Source organism: Pseudopodoces humilis, chromosome 8 (genome assembly GCF_049639895.1).
Source record: "Pseudopodoces humilis isolate 2021_Gansu_Grassland_sample_001 chromosome 8, ASM4963989v1, whole genome shotgun sequence".
Classification (NCBI taxonomy): Eukaryota; Metazoa; Chordata; class Aves; order Passeriformes; family Paridae; genus Pseudopodoces; species Pseudopodoces humilis.
Window position 1 is genome coordinate 19,551,213 of NC_142207.1, and position 24,368 is coordinate 19,575,580.

Genomic DNA, 24,368 nt, shown 5'->3' on the forward strand with positions numbered 1-24,368 from the left:
TTTTTCTGGGCCTTCAAGGACAGACCAAAGAAACAGAGTAAACCAGTTCCTGGTGAAAGGCTATTCATCAATTTCATCATACAATAAATAAATGTATTTGGTGGTTTTGAGATGCTTCCTAGAGTTGTTCTGATTGTATTTCTGTTCTCACTGGTAACGTTTCAAACATTTCAGTGTGAGCACCTGTCAGACCCACGCTAAAGAGCTGCAAGAGATGCCACTCTATAGAGTTTCTGTCATTTGTTTTCTAATGCATGTATATGAGCTAAAATAAATTGTAATGCTTACTCAGCCCAAATAAGGCTGGGAAACCTGTTGTAAGTTTTGGAGATTTAGAAGAGGTAAAGGTATTTATTACACCTAATTTTACAATTTCAGTGTGATAGAATCTTTGTTATGTTTCAGATGTGTGCTCTAAATTGTACTATATGGTGCTTGATATTGAACATTAAACTGAAGGAAGATTTATTAAGAAAATAGGTGCTGGTGACACTTCAGTGTTTGAGCATTTGTCTCACTCTTAGGGAGGATTAGTAATTTACAGCATTTGCCACCAAAAGGCAGATCGATAATGTTATAAATGTGTTCTGACCATCAGAATTTATACCAAGCATGTGGTGATTGAGTTCTTTGTCATAAATTCAGTCTTTCATCCTGATATCTGATTGTAGCAGAATGAACAGTAAAATCCTTATTATTTATAATGAGATGCTGTGCAAGACAGGAGACCTATTTAACCTACACGCATAACCCTAGTGCCTAGCATTTACTTTTTGCAAAGGGACAGCTATATATAGTCCTGAAGATAAGGTTATTTATATCCTGTGAGTCCTGCTGAATTAGGACTCAAAACAGAAATGCTGTTGGCAAAGCTGTCACAGTTTTTTAGTTCATTTTTGCAAATTAGTGACCTGCAGCAATGGGGGTTGGGCAGGCCTGCAAGTGGAAAGCAGGGAAGTGTCAGAGAAGCAGGCACATTCCTGCATCTTACTACAGATGTAGTTCATGAAATGTCTTCACCTGTTGGCTGCAAGTAACTGACCAGTGCCTGCCACAGCTACGTGTGGTACAGAGGTAGAACTGCTCAGTTACTGAGCATTTTAACCAGGTAAAAAATCTCAGAGATTGTTGTTTTTCCTTCATTGACTGGAAAGTCTCTGACCTAGTATATCTGGCCTAAATGATCCTGCTTGTCAGTTCTTGTCTTTCAATTTCCCTAAGTAGGGGGAGTCAACCCATTTGAGGTCATGGTCTTGATTTCATTAATCTTGCATCATGAAGCAACCTTGTGATGTAATCAAGTAGGTATGCAGAGTATAAAAAATGTCTCAGAACCTAGAGACCTCATTCTCCCTGCTTAGGAGGGAAGATTCCCTCCTTTGAAGAGGATATGACCTTAGTCTTTCTCTTCTTCCTCTGGGAAATCTCCACTCTAGAACCTCATCTCTAGAACATCCCTATCTTTGGGGCCAGTCTGGTAACTATTTTTTGGGACTAGGATGAGACAATCTTAACACCTTAGGATGACCTGGAGTTTGGTTCAAGACCCTGGAAAGCTCTTTTATCCTAGTAGCAGAGTCCTGGAGAGATTTCTCACTGCTAGACAGCAGGTACTTGTGCAAGGAGTGAAATATGTGGAGGGCATGGGAGAATGGTCTACAGCTGTGAGAGGAGCAGGTGATGGGAAAAGCACCCTGATGAGGCAGTGGCAGGCACACCAGAGGAGTGGCAATGAGGGCTTTAGCTAACAGATAACAATCGAACAGAGAATTTATATCACTGTCAGCCAAAGGCTATTGTGTGAATTCCCCAGCTCTAATAGAGTCTGATACACAGTCATAATTTCTTTCAAGTATTAACATATTGTTTTCAAATATTAACCTATCTTCTGTGCACGTAGATATTAAATAGTTGCTTGATGTCTGGTTAGATATTTGGCTTATGGGACAAAGCTTCTAGCAGATAAGAAATCATCAGAAAATATAGCATTTACAAAATGTAATAATTGAAGAAAAACAAAATACTGGTGATAAATCATAATGTAAGTTAGCTATGAGAGTTACAGATGCTTGATTTCTTTCTTTTTAAATAAAGAACTTGGGGCCAAATAGATCATAATAGATCTAATGAAAGAGAATTTCTGAAAGAAAGAACTGCTGCTGCTCTACTTAGGTTTGTCTGCAATAGTGAGTGACGTTAGTAATTATTTTTCTATTTCTGAGCACACAGGAGACTTAGACCACCACTGCGGTTCTTACGAAATCTGTTTCTTTCCATTTATTCATTAGTAAATAGCTCATGAATGCTGATAAACATCTCTCAGCCATCTGATTCGCTACTTGTGAAATGGCTGTTTACATTGTTGAGACCCAGCCATTCCAACAATGTTATCATCCAAGTGCAAGCAGCCAGTGAATTTTTAGAGGCTGTCTCAGATGGGCCTATGTGGATGGGAGGCTGCTCTTATCCTCTGCTAATAAATGCTTCATCTTTGCTCGTAATTGTGGCAGAATGGAAATGGTGCTTAGGAGCCTGGCTGTGAGATTGCAGCAAATGGCTGCAACCTATGTTTAATGTAGTGATGCTAATGAATTCTGAGAATTAATTTTCGGCTAAGAAAGCATGATGGAAGATACTAGAATTTCCAATTAGATAATGGATTGACTTTTGTCAAGGCAAACATACAGTTTTTATTTCTTTTTCAGTCTCTACTTACTTAGCCTTTCTATTATTTTAGAGCCAAAAAATAGCAGACTAAATGTGATACTTTCATCATACTTTATTTGAAACCCATCTTGTAGTTGGTTTGCTTGTCAGTTTGCTCAATTCAAACTAATGCACCACCCTTTTCTTTTCTTTTCTTTTTTTTTTTTTTTTTAAATTTCCACAAGCCAAACAATTTGGCTGAATTTGCAGGTGCAGCACATTTACTGGTTTTATGAATAATTGCAGTATGGTTGATGTTTGACAGTGCCTGAGCTAACTGTCCAAACTGGTCTTAAATGAATGCTCAGATGAGAAGCTGAAGATGTTTTGCCTCAGAAACTAATCCTTCATTAATAGGGCTTTTTACTGTTCTTTTTCACCTGTACAATGCACACACTGATTCCAGAATATTTTGTGATGAGTGAAATTGTAAAAGATGTTTTGTTACTGTATTCTTTCAAATGTTAACATTACTGAATATTTTATTACTTCCTAATATCTTTTTTTCTGGCATATGTGTTAGATATATCTTCTCACTGAATTTACTGGCAATTTTGAACTCAGACACCCATATAATCAACTTTTCCACACATTATATTCTGTGTCAGAGTGTAGGTCAGTAGAAAACTTTGTGGTAATTCTCACCTTTGTGCAGGTTTTAGGATTGTAAGAGCTGATATAATATATATATATATATTTTTTTTTTTTTTCTGAAGAGCATTATAGTGCCAATACTGCTTCCAGTAGGATGACGATGACACCTTATTGAATGCCTGCAATGACACCGTCAGTCTGGTGCATCATTTTTCATTAGCACTTAGGTAGTAGTGGCCCAAGAATTTTTATTTTACAGATGATGTTGACTAAGAGCAGCAGCAGCAGCAGGCATTCATGTTGCACTAAAAGCAACAGAGTTGAACTGACAGTGTGTAGAAGCAGAATATTAATAGGCCTTTTCTACATAGGGAGGAATAAGGACAAAGAATATGCACCGAGAAACATAAGGGCTATGTTTCCAGTGTCACATGACAGCTTTGCATCCTCCATTCCATCACAGCAAGCCTGGTGAGACATGAAATTGGCACTGAATATTTGAGTACAGACTGAGCCCTCAGTACCTCAGTGACTAAGCTGCAAGCTGTTTACTGCATTTGAAACATGGTAAGAAGTAATTTCTAGGAGTGGCTGCGTCAAAACTTCTGCTGTTTACAGGCAAAGGAGAGTGTGTGCCTTACACACCTCAATTCCCTATGGCCTACCTGGTCTTTTGGCTGCTGTGTTTTTAAAGTGCTAGGAACTTGCCATTTAACTTGATGGATTAAAGCAACTCCGGTGGAAATGTTTATTCTCCTGTCCGTCTTTTCCCTGAAGCTGAAGTACTCACGCACGAAGTTACAGACATGAATTTAAGCAGCTCTCCCTCACCCTTGCACAGCTGTTAGTTACTAACTCTGCTTTGTTGCGTCATCTCGTTAACCATCTGAAAGGACTGCTCTTCCGATGCAGGCACAAACTTGGCACAACAGGAGGTGTGCTCTTGTCTGGGCTTGGAACAGAGAGTTTGAACACAGACTCATGTTGATGTGTCTTGTGTCATTAACTAAGTCATCCTGCAATTTAATGAAGTTTTAGTTGTGTTTCAAGTGAAATCCTACGTGAACACAGACTGCAGCAATACCAGCATTTAGATGAAACAATGGATAAACATTGATTGTTGCAAAGGTGAAGCATGCACACAATGTGAATAGTCGGTGGGGGATTGGCAGGATTATGTAACAGAAGCAAACAGAGTCCTAAAGATCTCCAAGATCACGTCCTTCCTACAATTTGTCTGTGCTCTTTGAAACATACACAACACCCAAAAAGTTCACATTTCAGGCATGCACGAAAGAAGCTAAGAACTTTTTTCTCCAAAATGTCTCTTTTTGTTGGGCTTCCACAAGGAGTGCAGTATCCTGGACATTTGCATGTTTCACCTACGGGCCACGTATATAGAAGAACTCTCATGCAACTTCTGTGTCCTCTCCGTAGAGTGTCTGTGGGTGCATTGTTCAGAGTTCAGAGAATTCATATTAATAACTGCATGCCACCAGGCCAAAGGTTTGCATGTTCTTCACACTTCAGATAAACACAAGATGTCCTGTCTGGAACTGTGTAATTTTTTGAAAAGAATCTATTTAAACTCTAATGTTGTTATCTGAAAAGCAAGTGCCTTTTGTGATAGGACAAGAGATATTGGTTTTAAACAAAAAGAGAGTAGATTCAGACTAGATATCAGAAGGACATTTTTTGCATTGAGGTGAAACAGTGACAGAGGTTGGTAGATGCCCCATCCCTTGAAACAGTCAAGGTCAAGTTGAACAGGGGTCGGAGCAACTCAATGTAGTTGATGTCTCTGTGCATTGCAAGGGGTTTGGATTAGATGACATTGAAAGATCCCTTCCAACACAAACTATCCATGATCCTATGATATAGATTCACTTGGATTCGGTTATAGTACTGAAAAACTCCAGATGAAATCAAATTTAACAAGAACATTTATATATTAACAATAAAACATAAATACTGAAAAGTTGGAATTGTTGACAGAATGGTAAAAATCATGAATGCATGAGCTTTTCAGACTGAAATCTTCACTTCAGATACTTGCCATCAATCTGTGAATTTGTATAATGAATAGCACTTGTTTTGTTCTCTTTTCATCTGTCTTCCTGATGAATGTTGTCTTTCTTTTCAAATGCTTTTTTCCTTTTACTCAGGAAACATGAATTTAAACAGGATTGGCATGGACTATATTGTCTGTGTGGGTGTACTGACTTTTAAAACTCCCAGATTACAAAAAAGAAAGGGAGTAGGGGGGATTGTCAGAACCTGTTCAAGGCTAATGATGGATCTTTTCATGGAGGGGAAGGACTGGTATTTATAGCCTTGCGCTCAGAGGGATGCAGATAAAGCAGGTTGTGTTGCTTTACTGTTTCTATCAGGAGGCTACAGTTCTAGCCTATAGCAAAATTCACCAAAATAGTTCCAAAACTGGTAACACGTTTTACAGACTTTCTTTTCTGGACTAGATGTACAGAAGAGGTTAGCAAAATGGTGTTTGGGAACCTAAAGTATTGAAGTTATGTTCAAAGATATTTCAGGATCATTTTAAGACCAGACTTTAGTCTTCAGTAAAGTCTTTGAGGTGAGGCTAAACTTTAATATAACTTGCTAATGTGTTTAGTAGTATTTGAAATCAATTAATGTGTATGATTTTTTTTGTAATGTAGTTTAAATTTTATACATTGTTACTTTTATTACTAGAATATAAATCTGAAATGTATTAAAGTTTTATTGAACTTTTGGCTAAAATGATAGTCTTTATTTGTGATTTTTGGCCCTGCAACGGAAGTACTTTTGGTATTTGGTATTTGGTATTCAACAAATATGAAAGGAAATTGTTAAGTATGTAATATGAACGCATCTCATCAAATAAATTCATCTTGAGCTAAAATGTGATAAAATTATAGATACTAGAAGGAAGGTATATGCTGAATTGCTGCACTTCTTTTTCACATTCTCAAATAATGTCAATACCATTATTATCTGAGCAAGATGAATAGAATGATTTAATATTATTAATTAGAGGATACTTGAAAGCAGTCTTATCCTGTTGGATCATTCCTCAGTTTGAATGGTATTATTTCAGCAGAAAATAATTCAACTTGAGTGATGGCTTCTCCAAACTTACATCTCAATTATACAAATTACCATGGTATTTTATTTTATGCTGATGTAATAGGACATACTTCTTTACTCATTACTAGTTCATGTGTTCCTATCAGAGGATTTGGTACCCTGGCTAGCATTTCATTCTGACCGATTACTTTCTCTTCCAGACTGAATTATGCAGGCTTGCAGAATTTTCTATAATTCTTATGCTAACACTCATCATTGTGATATAGAATATCTACCCGTAACATTCATTTAAAAAACAAATCTGTATATCAAATTGTTCTGATTAGTGTTGTACCGCAGGTCTCAGTCATGATTTTCAATACGCTATATCCTACAGTTCATACTCAAAATCTCATCAGAGAATAGGTAGAAATTTAAAGTGAATGAAGTATTGTCTATTCAACTTCATTTTTATGTGTATTAACTGTACAGCTCTTACAGGATACAATGTCATTTTTTCCTTCTATCTAGTTATAGTTAAAAAGAGAGATTAAGTAAGCTCAAATTTGTAGCCTTTATACGCTAGTATACTTGCAGAGTGCGTTCACTTAGCTAAGTATTTTATTCCAGATTTATTGCAGTATGGAAGAGTCTTGTTACATATTGAGGAACTCAAATTTGTGGAAAAAGAAAATAGAGTAACAGCCACACAGTGAGCTCACTCAATTCATGCTGTAATGATATTACATCATTGTCTGAGACCCCTATTTCTTTGTCACAGGTGTCTAATCAAAGATTTTGAACAGCGTCCTTCAGTCACTCATCTTTTGGAACATCCGTTTATTAAACAGGTACATGATAAAGATATGTCTTTGCAAAAACAGCTGGCTGAGCTCATCCGAGAACAACAGCAGCTAGGCTCCATAGCCAAAACAAGGTACTGTACAATGCTTTGACTGGCAATATTATTAGCAACAAGTGCTGCTTGCCATATGAATGTAAGAGTCGTGTTTTCCCTTTGATACTTTTTAAAGCTAGTTTGATCAACCATAATGCAAGCTTCTTTGCCTTTCTCACACTGAACTCTGTTCTGTACTTGTTATCATTTGGCTCAGTCAGAAAGATGTTAATTTCAGAGTGTTCTGATTTGTGGAAATAAATGTCGGTATGAAACACTGTATCAGTACTTTGGTAACAGATCTTTAAAAATACAACTGTGGGCACTCAAGTGACTACTAGAAAAAGTTAAGAGCAGAAAATTTTGAAGTTTGCTGTTTGATTTAATCCTGAGTAAGAAGGCTATTCATTACTGAAAGTAGTTGTTTTGTCTATAGTTCAAGGATAATTTGAGCCCTGTAATTAATTTTAAAATGTGCTTAAAAAGCAATGCATGTTTATTGGCAGAAGTGGAATCTTTTGAGGCTGATTGTAAATATGTCTTAGTTTAGTTGTTGTCCAGAGGGTGGCAGAATTTCACTGTTTCAAAAGAGAATTAAATGCAAATGAACACACTGTCCCAAGCTCAGCAATCATTCTGTAATATGAAATTCTAGAGTTAGATAAGCTCTGATCCATTATTATAAATAACCACCTGCTAATGTTGATGAAGTATATCAGATGTTATGATTCATAAATCATAAACATATATATACTTGCATGACATAAAACTCTGTGGCTTAAATGCTAAAGACCCATACAAAAATGTACAAGTTAAAAGAAAGGAATGATTGTTAAGTACAGTTGCAAGGTGAAGCTGACTTCTGTGGATGGTGAGTTTTTATTTGTTTGTTTCTGTGGTATGTGTGTGTTTTTTCTTCTTGGTTTCTTTGTTTTTTGGGAAAACATACCTGGAAATGCTCACTGTAGGTAGAAGTTATGTCAGCATTACAGCAGCAGTTACTAGTTCTCTAGTTTCCTAAGATTCCTTCCCTGTATAGCACCTCACAGATCACATTGCCTACAGCTATGGCACAGCTTGCCCAAGAGGTATAAGAATTTTTCCAACTGCTGACCTGATTGCATGTATAGACAGAGTGAAATGTTCCTTGTGCTAAGAGGAGCTCTGAAATGGATTTGTCATGGTATTCCAATACATTCTTCTGAGATTGAGCTCATAATGTGGAGTGACAAAGAACCAAGACCACGACAGCACTTCTTTCCTCAAGTCTTTTCATGTATTAACTGGGTGTGCAGTGACAGACAAACTTCTGTACCTTAGATTTGACTGAACTGTAAGAAGGATTTTGCTTCCCAGCACCCTAGTATAAATCAGTGCTCATCAAAGTGAGTTTAATTCCTTGTCTGTCCAGCCACCACCTAACCCAGCTTAAATATTTTATTTTCATACAAAAAATATTTCTGATTGTTTTACCGTTTTGCTATGGTATCCTTACTTCTTCTGTGAAGCACCAGCCCACTGTGATCAGAGTTGAGAGCATGCTTAGTGAGGACAAAAATCTACTTACTGTTCACCTCTGAAATCTACAACATATGGTTCAGAAAGTTATTCTAAAGATTTTAAACTTGATCAAATTGGTACAAACTTTAATGACATAGCAAAAGTACATCCCTGCAAAATATTAAGTCTGTGGGCCAGACAGTTAATACTGGACTAGAAACATAAGATTATTACAAAAGAAACAACCACCAAGAGCATCTAACTATAATTTTCCCCAGAGGATTGACATAGCCTCATAACAGTAAAAAACTTGGCTCTGTAATAGGGATATTGTACCTTCTAGAAAAATTGTTACCAATTAAAAGCCTTTAAAGCCTCTGTAATGCATCTACAACATAATTTTCAATACAAAATTTGACATGAAGAAGAACATATGACCAGATGGTCCTGTAAAAAATTTACTGGCATTCATCTATAATGATCTGTAGAAGTCATCTGAATGTATAGTCACCACTTCAAAGTAAATAAGGCAAATTCAAATCCGTGTTAGTTAAAACCTTTCTATGACAATATTGAATATGGTGCATGCTTTTTCTGTTTATTGATGTGCCCATGACAGTTACAATGAAATCTATGTTAATTTCCTGATGTTCAGAAATAAAGAAAAATAGATGCCCATTTTTAAGAGTACAGCAACATTACAAATCAATTATTTAAAAGATTAAGTAGGAGAAAATGTTCTCAGAGAACAGGCTGAAAATTTCCAGAAACTGGTAAATCATCAGTATGCTTATGTTAACAACACTTCTTCTTTGAGGGAGCCCAGGGAGTCACTGGTGATGACAGCTGATCAGGAGGTATCTGTGTTTTGTCTCATATGAAAGTCTTCTAGGACAGTGCTTTGGATTTGTGTCTTTTGATTCTGTACTGACTCAGTGCCTGTGGGGTTTTAAATAGGATTCTCTTTCCAGTGGAGCCATGCCAGTTTGCCTATTTTGGTACTTCAGGTCATTGTGCCTGAGAGCAAGCCTGCAGACTTGAAGATCAGTACTAATGACTTGGAGCATGTGAAGGAGAGACATGGAGAGCTGATTTAGCAGGGCATTGATAGTGAAAAGGAGAGAACTGGCTTTTTTCTCCCATTTTCTCTCAACTCCCAGGAACAAACTCATGATGCTGTTTTTATTACAGCTTCAGGGATTGTCAAAAGCCTCCTGAGCTTGAACTTCTACAGTGAGAGAAAAAAAGTAAACCAGCAGAAACAGAGATAACTTTCTACTCTGTTAGTGATTGCAGAGAGGTGCTTCAGGTGATAGCTGAAGTGAAGGGAATGCTTCACATGACCAGGAATTAGCAGGAGAGTGGTAGAAAGAAACAGGCTGGCCCATTTTGGTAGGATCATCTAGGTTGGCCTCTAGGACTCTAGGAGTCACAAATTGAAACATCACCTTATTTTATCAGCTTTTATCAGCTTCTTTGTGTGCAGTATAGCTAGGCTTAACTTCAGTACATTTCTTCTATTATCAGCTTGTTCTGATGAACATACTGCTGTTACTTTTCCATGAAGCAGCTTACTAGAGAATTTTATATTCTGATTTCCTTTAGGTTAAAAATTAATTGTAAAAAGAAAATGTTTATGCTAGTAAAAGACCACTTTTAAAATTAAAAATAATATTAACAATTCATCCTGCTTTTTTACTGAAAAAGATACTCTTCGAAACTTGTTTTCCCTAAATTATTTTCATTGGTGAGATCCAGATATCTTCTATTCTTATGCAAATAGGTGTTTTCAGAAAACACAGCCAAAATACCCCTCTTTCCACACTTGTATTGAGGAAGAAGATTCTTTTTTTCATCTGTTGGCATCTTTTACACTAAAATTCTTGTGTTTTGGCATTTCAGCATTAGCACTCCACTCCTGCATTGCCTATGTCTTACACTCTCATGAGGAAAAACTTGGTGAGAAAGTCTAATGTCACAGCTGTGTAGGGGTGAGCTCTGGGTATTAATCTTTCTTATCCATATCCCTTTTATAAGCTATCATTTGACTGTGTGTGTTTTCTAACAATAACAAAACATAATTGCTAATTTGCATCAATACACTTTCCATTAACAGCTTTGACATAGTAACAACTATATGAAGTTTAATTCTAAGAAATTTATTCAGTGTTAAGTAGTCCACTAGTTCTATTTTTATAAAAGTTCTTCAATCCTTAAAAAATACAGCTTAGTACACCAGAACATTGCTTCATATGTATTCATTCCAGCCATGCTGAATTTTTCTTCCTCATCTATTCTAAAGTCAAGTACAGAATTCCTTTTTAACACATGGATACTGATTTCTAGTTCCTCTTGGGAGTCACAGCAGTCTTATTTCTATAAATATATAGCTGTCTCTAGGTAGGAAGCATTTCTTAAAATCAGAGAGGATGCTTTCACAGGATCTCACTCAGTTTTTTCCTATTTTTGCTTTTTTTAAATTTTACTTTCCACTTCTATAGTCACACAAATGCTGTAAGATGGTTGTTCAAATAGTGTCCTTACTCCTAGTAACATTGTGAAGACAAGAAACGTCATTAATACCTAAAGACTTGTACCTCACGTAGCATAAAATTGGAGAACAGAGGAAAGAAGAAGGAATCTAAGTTACAGCAAGGTGTGCCAACAGAATAAGCAAACATTGGTCAGGAATGAAAAGCAGAACTATAAAAATGTTTTTGTTACAAAAATAATAATTGAGTGTTGATAGACTTGGTGTGTCTGAGTGTGATTAATAATGTATTCTCTAAGTAAAAAAGGGTACACAAGTCAAGCTTACCATAAACTTGATATATTTCAGGGATGGGTTTCTCAAGATGAAGATTTGTATGATTGCTTGTCAGTAAAATACCAAGAATATTTAAGCACCCTCTGAATTTAATGCAAAAGCATAGTAGGGGGTTGTGTTCTGTTCCTTATTCTCACTCTGATTTGCTATGTAATCTCTGTTCTGTCACTTGCCCTCAGTATTTCTCTGTTCTTTTCACTTACAACATGGCTATTAATAGTTTTACTTAATATGTAATACCTATGAGAAAGAGTTTGCTGAGGCAAGAACTTCATCTTGTTCTATAAAGCTGTACTCTACTGTACTGTTAGGTCACTGTAAACTTGGTAATGAAGGGAAACATGTATAATGCCTGGAGCTCTAGCTCCAGCAGTTTTATTTTTATTCTTCCTGCCCTAGAGTCTGGGGAATGCTTTGGGAAGGCTCTAGGCAAAGATATGTTACAAATTATGGCTATTATTAATTGTCAGTTAACATTTTCTTTGTGACGATTATATTTTTATTAAATAATGTTTGAGTGTGTTTGATAATCCATTAAGGGAGGTTATGAGAGAGCTGCTCACTTTACAAATACACCTTTTGATCTCTTGAACTTATTCGTGTGGTTGGTTGCTTTTTTGATTCATAGTACAAGAGATTCCAACATACAGGCTGATAACCAGCCTCATTAAGGAGAAAGTCAGAAGAGATTTAGTGTATTTCCTAACATTGCTAAATTTTAAATGACTCTTTGTGCTGTCGACACTGGCAAAATGTACTGGAAAAAGTGTGTATATTCTCTGGTGTTTGTTTATAAACATCAAATATTAACACCATATTTTTGTCCTTGTCAGAATTTTATTTCAAGTTGCCAAAGCCAGCAGCTGCTTCAGTGTTGAAAAACAGATGTAAAAACTTTCAAAGCCTTTTAAGCTAGGAATTATACCAAGTTCCATAAATAATGTTCAAAAATACAACAGAGCTTGTCATGGAGATATGTAAAAGGGAAACTCATTTAATACCCTGCTTCTGTCCATTGTCCTGGCCCTTCCTTGCAGAAGTTATGATGATAAAATCTTGCATCCTTTAGGAAAACTTTTCTCAAAAAAAAAAGTAAGCTTTCCATTTTATTCCATAAAAGAAAATAAAAAAAAACTAAAAAATCTTTCATGACTTGTGAGTAGAACTAATGGAAAACTGCAGAATTTTAAACCTTTAATTGAAGGCCTTGAAAAGTACTGACCATCAGCAAAAGGAAGTGAAATTAATATGTTCTGGTTTTTTCTTTTCTCATTTGAATGGAGAACAATTAAGGCATAACCTAATTGTGGTCAGTCTCTTAAAATAACAGATTGCTCTATACAGAATAATGTGTAGGAGAAAATCTAAAAAAGAAATGTCATAACAGCATATGAGATGGAGAAATTCAAATGTAGTAATAGATCTATTAACTGCCTTTTTACTGTGGTGGAGAACCAGAATATCAAGGAGGAAAATACCTGATTAAAAGCTTAGAACTGAAGACAGGGAAGAGGAGTCTTCACAGAATGCATTCCAGAAATTTTGCTCTTGTTAATATTCTTTGAAGCTGTCTTTCAGAATTTTAGATATTGTGGGCTTCTGTGTGGCATTTGGCTCTTCCTTCAGAGGAGATAATGTGGAGCACCAGTTTGAATTGTAGTAGATTAATCTGTATTAATAATCACCAGTTGACATCTACATTTATTTAGTTAGCTCTGTCAATCAAATGTTACTGGAGGTGAAGTTGAGAAAAACCAGGGTCTTCTGTATTTCCTCAATAACTTCATAATTCCCAGTGTTAAATTTATATAATGATTTGATTTTTAAAGTTAATGTTGATCAAGCATTGAATAGTTTGGGTTTTATGATCCAAAGTGGCAGCTTCCCAATTATCAGCAGGTTTGAAGATGCCAGCTCCAGATATGGCTCATTCTCCTCTTGGATGTTTTCCTACAGAATAGGTATCTTATGCTCCTGTCTGTAAATAGGCTTCTTCATAGGAATCAGAAAATATCTACTAACCTCTGGTTTCAGTTTTTAAAAGAATGAAAAAACTTCAGCACTTGCATGAATATGGTTTTAAACTAGTTTAAGGTAGACTATTAGTAAAGAGCTCAGAGTTTACAGGTTTGGGTGATGCTGGGTCAGTGCTACTGCTGGTCGCCATTTCCAAGTTTGTTTCTGCAATGGGGGACAGACGCTTTTGAAAGCTTGCATTTTGAAGGATAAAAGGCAAATCTGTACATCAGGAAGACTCAAACTTGGAGAAGCCTGGGGAAAAATAGAAAAGGCGGGAGGAATAAAGAAAAGAGCATTTAATAGTTTGAGAAGGGCAGGAATGTTCAGGCTACCTTGTCAGGTATTAAAATGACAGTACCATGTCTTGGCAGCTTCCCCCTTTTCATGAACCAGCTGGATTACAGCAGCAGTCCATCCAAGGAAATTATTCTTACTACCAGATATTAAGCTTCTCTGCCAGTTCACATTTAGATTTGAAAGCAATTAACCACAGGGAACTTGATTGCATCCAGCCAGTAATTTTCTTTGGACTCAGAGATAATAACAGAACCAGAACCAGAAATATTCTCTGCTGCTATACAGAATATAATTTAAGGTAATTCTTCCAGCCTTCTTCTATAAGAATACTAGGCAAATGAGTTTAAAATTATTTTTTCCCCCCTTTCATATATATATTTTTTTAATCTCAAAGCTACTGTGGCCCCCAAAAGTGATCCTGTTCTGAGTATAGTACATGTGTTTTTACTGGAGGTTGCAAACTATAGCTGTAGCATTTATATTGTAATTAAGGCTGTATCAGTATCTCTCTTATGACCTTGCTTCAATAAATTACTTCAGGCTGAAACCTGATGTAAAGGAGCAAAATTAGGTCTTTGCAATGCATGGGAAATAGGCTGTGTATCTCTGTGTGGCAGTGTCGCACTCTCCCCTTTTTTCTTTCTCATTCTGTTGAGTATTTTTCTTGTAAATCTCATTAATTAATTTTAAAATTGGCAATAATGTGAAGAAGACCAAGTACAGCAATCATTGTGCCTTTGTGAATCCTAGAAACAAACAAACAGTAAACATAAATGCTTAACTGTACCAACAGGGCAATGTAAAGGCCTCTTGGAAGGCCCTAAAGATGTTAGGGGTGGAGGAGAGAGAGATTAGAGAAGAAGCTTCCTAATGAAGTCAAAAATTCTTGGTCTGTGTTGCTTTGTTGCTCAGGTTGGACCTGCTAGCAGAATGACTTTTTGATCTAGAAGTCTGTGTGGTCCATCTAGCTTTTCTTTCCCCATCCCTTGATAGCAGGATATAGGAGTGTATAGCTATTTACAGTGCACCTTTATTACTATAACTGGTTAGTTTCTTTCAAACTGTATCTTTACCACCAGTAGAACAAATGAATGTTTCCTGCCTTTTCATTAAATGGTTCTCTCAGGGGAAAAATGCTTCTTGCCTTTTGTTCCTCCTACAAAATCTAAGAAAACTGTCCCTTCCAGCTATTCCTGCCTGATAAAATGGTAACAGGAGGATACTTTGGAGCATAGAGCCTTTTTCAACAGACAGTGCTCATCACTAGACTTCTAGAATTAATCTAATGGTGCTCTTCAGGTCCCTTCTCACCCAAACCATCCTATGATTCTAAAATGAAGTTAGACACCTTGAGTGACTGGCCCTTTGCACCCTTTATGGCTGTTCTTTCGTTTTGTGAAGAGACTACATCATGCAGGGATTGCATCAGAAAATCACTGGAAACTTAAGGAGGATAACATAACATCTTTGATTTTCCTTTTGCTTAGAGTTTGTACTACTTATATGTTGCCAGAAAGGAAGGGTAATTGAAAAAATGGCTGATAATTCTACTTTTTATGCTAAAAATATACTGACAGTTATTTCCCTAATTAAGAGTGCTTCCTTCTGCCTTTTAAGAATTTTTAATACATGTTTTAAAAGCAGATTGTATTTCTGATGTAAAATTGTGGTAATAATTAAAGTTTACTGTTTGTATTTTTCCTTCCCACTCTATCAATGCACTGGAGGACATAGGGTCAGTAGAAAACTGATGAGGCCAGCAGGAGATTTGAAGCTAATGTGATATTATGCTCCTAATATCCTCTTCTTAATCATGTACTTAGGAAAATGAGTTAAGTGCTGGAAAATATGTGTACAAAGGTATATATGTTTTACTTATATTTACTTTATATTTAACTAAGACCACTTTCCTTATTTATTTAAATAGGCTTAAAAGGAATCTTTTCTAATAAATAAAAAAAGATTTGTTTATCACTTAAGGGGAACAAACAGCAGGAGTTTAATACACAATCAGATAACAGATTAGTTTACAAAGCCATTCTGCTATTAGACATGCTTAGGTTTGAATGTGCCTTCTTCCCCCTCCTTCTTGCACGTCCGGTAGATGTGTCCCTACTTGCAGTTTGGTGCAATTCAGTATTGTGGATATGATGTTTTACTCCAGGAAGAAAAAGCTTCACAGATAAGTTATGTTGGCTAAAATGTCTAGCCATTGCTTTGTTAGTTACATCTTCATGAAGTAAAGCAAATATTAAAATATTTCCTTCATTTGTAGACCAAGGGATGCTCCCATCTCTAGATGATTTACATTATTTACAACAGTATTTTTCTATGCAATAAAATAAGAGGTTGAATTCTGGTTTGTGAAAGGGAAACAACACTTAAAAACCCCAGTAGTACATAATGCATTCTTACTCCTTTGAGGATCTGGCTTGTCAGCAAAGTGTAATGTTTTTGCATACAGTGACTCAAAAAAAAACCACCCAAAAAGGACCTATAACCCAATACCTAATCGAAGACCATGAAACGGAAGATTTATTGAATGGAATTTTGAACAAGTTCAAATGGTCAACATGCTGCCCATGAGAAATAATACCCGCTATAACAATTTTTCTTTCATAGCTTCTTACTTGTCTTCTTGTGTCCTTCTTTCATTGCTTCATATGTACAACATAAAGCAAACTACTGTCTGTGGGAGTGTAGTGGGACTGTCAGCAAAACCTGCTGCCTTCCCACTGTTTCATTTCCTAGATGACAAAACAGTTTGCAACAGTTCAAATAAATTATTAAAGAATAGCTTTCTAAAACTCATTGAGTAGCCAAAAGGAAATGAGGAAAAGGAATAAAAATAGACATAAGAAAAATATCATTTTATGTGATTCACAGTTATCAGGGAAGCTGTACTCATGACTAACACTCTTCTCGTTCCTCTTTATGAGAGCCTTTCCTTGCAAGAGTTCTGATGATGATGATGTAATAGCTCTTGGATATGAAAACATTCTCTTCACTCAATGAAAGCAGATTAGCTTGAAATATAGAAGTGTACATAAAGGGGGGAAATGCAAATGCCTCTATGTTAATTTTTAAAATAGGATTACAAAAGCATATGAAGGTATGATTAAAGAAGCCTGCGACGTATTCATATTAACTTTGAATATTACAGATAAACAAGTGTTTCCTGCTAAGTTAGGGTACTGTTTTGTTAGTGCTTGATGTAATATTTAGTCTTGTTTCGGGATGCTTGATCATGTGACTCCTACTTTCCTACATGGCAACCAATGCAAAAACAATCTGTCAAGGACTGTCATTGAGGATCAATGCTAAATGTTACTCAGCAGGATGCAGACTGTATCTCGGTGGGTGTCCTTCTACTATGCTTTGATTATGTTTGTTGTAAAGAAAAGCCTAGTTGCACTTACAGCATTCATATTTCACACCCTCTGTGGAAGACATGTTTCAGCCTCTTAATTTGTTCCCGTTTCAACATGATGTGTTGTTTAGAAACATATACACCGCATTTTCAAAGATTCCTTCAGTATAATCTGATTATAAAGGGGTTATGTGACAGTGTGTCTCTGCTGCTTGTTGTGTGGCTTAAATCTCTGGAGACAAGCCGACTGAACATCCATACAATTTAGAGTCTGATGGCAGCTGTGGTTCAAAAACGTTGTTTTGGGCCACATCTAGGGTCATCTGAGGAGGCACTTTGGCATACATCAAGGTAACAGTAGGATTTTATACTACTTACTGCTTCTTATAACTTCTTTAGATGACAGTACTATGGCTGGGCATGTGGGGGTAGCATTTAATTAAACTGAATGGCAGTTTATTAACTTAGCGCAAGGAGGGAAGGGAAAAGAGGAAGAATCTGTTTAGTTTACTGAGTGTGAGTGAGCAGCAGTAAGTCTGTAAGCAGTAAATCTTCACTGAGCATTGATAAATAGATAGGGTTATATGTTGTGAAAGAGAAACAGGTAGTACACTGGAGAGCAAGCTGATCTATTGCTTTTATAAAAGGATATCTCAAGCAAAATTACCAATTTCAGAGAGTGTGTCTGTATTTCTGCATGATAAAAACATTCACCTTTGACTTCCCTTTGCATCTTAATATTTGCTGTCTCTAATACACTTTTATAATACTGGTGCTCTGTTAACAACTTCCAGGCATGAACGAATACATACTAGAAGACCTTACCATGTGGACAGAGCTGACACGTACTCTCTAGATGACGATCTGGTAAATCTAGAAGTTCTCAATGAGGTACTGTACTGTCTGAGTAGCAGCTTCTGACAACTGTACCTCAACTGTACCTTTTAGGCATCTCTTAGCAGAATGAAAGTATTTCCTTCTTACAATCTTTTGTCTCACCAAGGCAAAGGAATTCTCACATGACAGATCGGCTGCCCTCGCTTCATTAATCTATGCAGTAGCATAAAAGAAGTAGCAGTGAATACTGTTATGTGGAAAAACTTAATTATGAATGATGCTAGTTTAAATTATTTTTGTGAGTTTCCTAAAATGTGTAGTCATAAAGATCTAGATTTAAGTGATTTTTTTTTCTAAAATAATTGATTTATATATGATAATGTATTATCTACTGGTTCTTGATAAAAAGCAATAAAACTATCAATTTTATATTTCACTGTATCACCTATTTTCAGAGTATCTAAATTTTGGTGTTGATAATCCTTAAATTGCATGCCAGCAAGAAAAAGACATAATACTAAATTGTGCTAGTGTCCTGTTTAAACAGTCTTTTACTACTACTTAAAATTTAATCCTTGAATTGAAAAATTGTTATTCTTGTTTCATGGACAAATAAAAACAATTAAATGGACATGTACTATGAAGTGTAGCAATAATGTGTACCACCATTTTCTCTTCAGAATATTTTCTTCTCAGTCTGATATAAGAAAATATTCTAATTTGCAATTAGGAGTTGCCATTTAACTTAGTTTTATGACATTAGCAAGAATTTTGAAAATATTTGATTTTGTGGGTTTGGCATTTAAAGTATAGTTAGAAACACTTGCAATAATATATAATACAATAATATATAATATACATATAGAATATATTATATATATAATATAATAATATATAATATTTCTTAAACAGTGTTCTCAGTATATTTACAAAAATCTTCCTAGATGGGAAAATACTGCATAACTATCAAACTTTCTGTAATCTTCTCAGGATACAATTATCCATCAACTGCAAAAACGTTATGCTGACTTACAGATTTATACTTACGTTGGAGACATTTTAATAGCCTTGAACCCCTTCCAGAATCTCAGCATTTATTCTCCCCAGGTAAGAGAGATTCCAAGCTGAAGATGGAAGTTGCTTTACATTTTATATTAACACTACTAGCTAAAATACTTAAGTGATGCTGGAAGTTAGGAGCATAGACTAAACCTCTGCCTTTTCTTTTTCCAGAACAATGTGGCTAAAAATTTATTTTGTTTTGTTTTGTTTCTTAAATTTGGTTTCATTTGATTTCATTCACTTCTTGATGGCACAAATTCCTCTGGAGGGACAGAGATTACCCCAGGCACATCTGTGCCCCTTGTCTAGCATTTAGGACTTTCTTCTGCGAAACAGAAGATGGTTATATGAACCTCCTGAGGTTTTTGCTTCCCAAAGAATTGCTCTGACTGAGGGTTATTACATGTCCTGTGCCATTAGTTCTGGCTTAACAGAAACAAAATGCTATAAACATAAAGGCCAGTTTAATTCCCTACAAATACGAAGAGAGGTGGAGCTAGAAATAACTTGGAAGGCTAAAAATATCATGGATGCTTAAATCAGGGCTTCAGATAGGGGCCAGAATTCAGATTCACTGTAAGTTTCTTTTGTATAAATTGGTTATTTCCTTGATTGAAGGCTTGTGTTTGAAATTCTCTTCCTTGTGATACAGTTCTCTTCACTGTCTCGTGCAGGAAACATCAGAATGCATTCTAGGTGATGTAATTTGTATTCTGGGAATTGGGCAGTGCCAAAAATTACCACTCCTGCTGTAGGTGATTCAGTGGAAATTCTGTGGTATAACAGTCAACTTTTTTCTATTGAACAGGCAGATGATAGTGCCTTCTTTTCTTAATTATGTAGCTAAATTTCATATTTTGACTATTGTGTGTCTTTCTTTTAAATTTAGTTCTCCAAGCTTTACCATGGTGTGAAGCGTTCATCAAACCCCCCCCACATATTTGCCTCTGCAGATGCTGCCTACCAAAGCATGGTTACATTCAGCAAGGATCAGGTAAGAATCTGTTAATTTTGATTTAGGTTGTATATTAATCATACTGCCACTGTGCTACAGGGCTGTGAATAATGTTCTATTATGTTGTATTCTGGGGTATTTTTTCTTTAAGCCTTTTATTCCTTAATCAACAAAACCAGAGTAGAAATCTGATCAGATTTGGGAGTTCTGAAGAGGACACAGTGTTATGAAAGAGACTGAAAGGTCAAATAAGATGATGGAGGTACCTGACCAGTATAGTTCCCTGGACACTCATGAAATCCTGGTTGTTGACTCCAGCAGCAAGGTAGTGCTGCACACTGATTCTAGGCCTGTCTTGACTTAGATATTTCAGTAATGTACATTTGTGTAAAATAGAGGGTTTTCAATGCCATACCAGATTAACATAGTTTGAACCACTTTTCTGTTGTAAAAAGACACTAAATCACAAAAAATAGGAACCATTAGTGAAATTTTTAGTAAAATAAATTAAGTATGGGTCTAATATAAATGTAATAAGGACAAAAATCCTATTATATAGCAATGATTTTAATGAGAATAAAATACTATGCTGTAAAATATTTTACTACATTCTTAAGGTTATAACTTCATACTCTTTCTAATTTGATGAGCTGTGTGGACATGAATATTGAAGGCTAATAATTATTCTTGTTTATAAAATCCTCCTGATTTTACCCTGCACATTACACGATAGTTAATAGAAAACGTTTTCTTAAAGTCACAAAAACAGAATAAAATAATAAAAAGTCTTAAATCAGAAAATGCAAAGAAAATAAGACAAATAAAAGGGAGCTTTACTGATTATGTGAAAGTACACTGGCCTGGAAAGTGATTAATACTTCTTTAATGACTTACATGTACTTTGATGAAGGCATTAAACAAAACATGTACTCATGTACACTAACGTATGTGAGAACTTGTTATCTGAGGAAAAAGATTAGTAATTACCTCAGCTTGTCAGGCCAACTTTGTGCAACTTCTGTACCTCTTTCTGAAATAATCTTCATTCAGATCTAATTCAGTTTCCTCTTTTCTGTTTGCAAAGTATTACAGGAGCTTGTTTATCTGTTACCTGGCCAGTATTATATATATAAAGGTGCACCAGATAAGCACAGTAGCCAGACTGAAAAATGTGAAAAATGTATTGATTCTCTTTGTTTTATCCATTGAGCTTTCTCTTCTTTTCTTTTTTTTCTTCTTTCCTGTGAAACTTGAAAGTTTACTTCAGCCTACTGTTTCTCCTGAAGCAGTAGTCAAATTCTGACCAATTCTAGAAGGACTCATGAGCCTTAACTCTGTAAACTGTTGTGCATGACTTCCCTAGTCACACAAAAGCAATTAAATTAGGTAGTGTAATCAATGTGGTACCTATTTCCAAGAGCAAAAATAACTGACAGGAAGCAAATAAATGAGCTGCAAATGTCATATTGCACCAAAAACTGCAGAATACTTTAAGGGTCAACTCCCTTCTGAAAGGAGAGGTCGGCAAAGGCTCAGTATAGTAATTTATGTAGAGTTGTTCCTTGTACCTGCTGTCAGGCACCACAAGGTACCACCAGATAACTGCTGCATCTTTCAAACCTTTTCACAAAGCTCAGTTCTATACAAAGGGCTATTGCATCAAGTATTTTAGGACCTTGTATCTTTTCCCAGCCAAGAATTTTGTGTATTCACAGTATGATGCAAGTAATTTTCAGATGTTTGCATAAAAACCTGTATACCTGTGCAACTGCTCAGTGTTAACATTTTAATTATATGTCAGTTAATACTGTACCTTAGGTAGAAAAATATTTGTACTTGTGGTCTGTAGAATACATGGAGAAAAAAGGGTAAATAATAAATGCTGTTAGGATTCAAACAATGTTCTGCATTCTTCAGTGTTCAGGTGAGAACTGGCTTTCAACTTCCATGTTGCCCATGAAGCATAACTGCAGAGAGAAGGAAAGTGATTCAGACCATTTGAGGTAGTCTCTTGAGTCTGGAAGCCTTTTGAAGAGCCTGTGAAATACCACATGTTAAGGACTGCTGGTGCAGGAAGAAGGTGGCCATGTCCTCCCAGAATCACCCAGTAAACTGATGCTCATTTTGCTGAAATGTTTAGGTGCTAATTTTCTATTCTTGCTTGAATATCAGCATCACCTGCAGAATAGCCTCCCTACACAGGACCTATTGTTAAAGACTATTTTTCAGAGTAAACTTTTGGTCAGTTTGTTAAAAACAGCTGTACCCTGTGATTCATATGAATTCATATGAAGTCAGTGCAGTGAGCTCAGACATGGTCACTTGTTTATGTGTTCTAGCCCTTCAAAATTCAGTCACTGCTTCACACATGCACCATGGGATCAGGCATTGCAAGATGCATTTTAGTAATCTAGGGAATAAATTACTACACTGAGCCTTTGCTGGTCTCTCCTTTCAGAAGGGAGTTGACCCTTAAAGTATTCTGTAGTTTTGGTACTAAACATGAAATAACAGGTAGGAATAGTAATAGCAGAAATCGAGCATGTGATGAACTATACACTTAAATATTTTGTTTTGTGTGTTCAGTGCATTATCATCAGTGGGGAAAGTGGTGCTGGAAAGACAGAAAGTGCCCATCTGATCGTCCAACATCTGACCTTCTTGGGAAAGGTATTTCCTAGCCAATTATGTAAAATCATGAAGAAATCCTCCCAACCCTACCCCAACGTTCACTTTGTTTAATCTTTAATGCTTAAAGTTGTTAGTGTGAATTGTCACACGATATAGGGACATAGTAATCATGCATGTGAGAGTATTGAATTAAGATGCAAGAGTATGACTCACACCAAGCCAGTTACTAGTTTTTTAAAGGGAAGATGCCAGATTCTGAGTGTTCAGTACCTGTAGTTATGTACAGTGTTTATAATATAAAATATAACATTGTTTATTAATACAATAAAGAATGTATAATATATATAAATGTATAATGTGTAATAATAATAAATATTACTTTGGCTCTAATCTTAGAAGCTCTTACACAATTAAGTGCTATGAGTAATGCTGTTAGCACAAAATAATAGGAAAATTAACTATGCCAGCTTAACCCTAAGTAGACATCTTTAGTCTACTGTGGCTGTGCTACTCTTACCCTAATTACAAAACAAATGAAAGGTATAACAATTGCAGAGAAAAAACATTCTGTATTTTGCTAGCTGTGGGAAATTTTCTTACCAGTTTGTTGGATCTCTTGTATAAATAGAAAGGTTAGCACAGTACCTAATTCCATACAAGCGGGAGAAAAGGATTCTTTACTTCTGGAGCAAGAATCGGATTGATGGTAAGAATTATATTATTTTAATTATCCTTTTGATTTATGTCTCTTCTGTCAAGGCCAATAACCGTGCTTTGCGTGAGAAAATTCTTCAGGTGAATCCTCTGGTTGAAGCATTTGGAAATGCCTGCACTGCCATCAATGACAACTCAAGTCGCTTTGGAAAATATCTGGAAATGATGTTTACACCTACAGGAGCCGTAATGGGGGCAAAGATTTCTGAATATCTACTTGAAAAATCAAGGGTCATAAAACAGGCTGTGTAGGTATATTAATTGTCTGTCCTATGGCATTTATGTAGTGTTTGAATTGATTTAAGTATCAAAAATTCTCTGGTTTGGATACTTTTCTGTCTTCTGCTAAAAAAATAATCCTTTGTACAGTGCTATGACAACAGTAGTCCTGTTCTATAGGAGTAGAAGCCAGAGCCACTAAATTCTTTGGGGAAATGTTGTGTTCACTGGGTTTTGTGTGTTTCATAGCTGCAGATCCTACACTTTTAAAACAAGTGGGAGATTTCAGTGCCTTGCTTCAGTGAGCTCATAATAAGAACTACTTTTACATTCATTGTACAAGATGCCACAAGAATAAATGCAGGTGGTTTAAAAGGACACTTTTTTTTTTTCCAGGGGAGAAAAAAATTTCCATATATTTTATTATATATATGCTGGCCTTTATCATCAGAAGAAACTTTCTGAATACAGACTTCCTGATAAAAAGCCTCCTAGGTAACTATCACTCACTTGTTTTAACTGCTCATTGTAATTAGCTATTGATCAGCACTTGCTTTCAGTATGATGCCTTAAAATCTCTCTTAATCCTTCTCCATTCCTTAAGGATCTTTTTTAATCCTCGCAAGGTGAGAAGAAGACGGACACTAAGGCATTAAATTATTTGCATTTGTTT

At 35.9% G+C, this 24,368-nt stretch overlaps 1 protein-coding gene across 1 annotated transcript in view; it reads left to right on the forward strand.

The window, feature by feature from the left end:
* MYO3B (myosin IIIB) overlaps nucleotides 1–24,368 on the forward strand; it is a 199,164-nt gene that overhangs the window by 75,269 nt on the left and 99,527 nt on the right. The window contains exons 11-17 of the mRNA XM_088058818.1: nucleotides 7,148–7,303; nucleotides 18,072–18,168; nucleotides 19,105–19,221; nucleotides 20,066–20,170; nucleotides 22,718–22,801; nucleotides 23,522–23,724; nucleotides 24,092–24,190. Coding sequence (XP_087914944.1) covers nucleotides 7,148–7,303; nucleotides 18,072–18,168; nucleotides 19,105–19,221; nucleotides 20,066–20,170; nucleotides 22,718–22,801; nucleotides 23,522–23,724; nucleotides 24,092–24,190 — 861 coding nt within the window. The remainder of the gene's footprint in view (nucleotides 1–7,147; nucleotides 7,304–18,071; nucleotides 18,169–19,104; nucleotides 19,222–20,065; nucleotides 20,171–22,717; nucleotides 22,802–23,521; nucleotides 23,725–24,091; nucleotides 24,191–24,368) is intronic.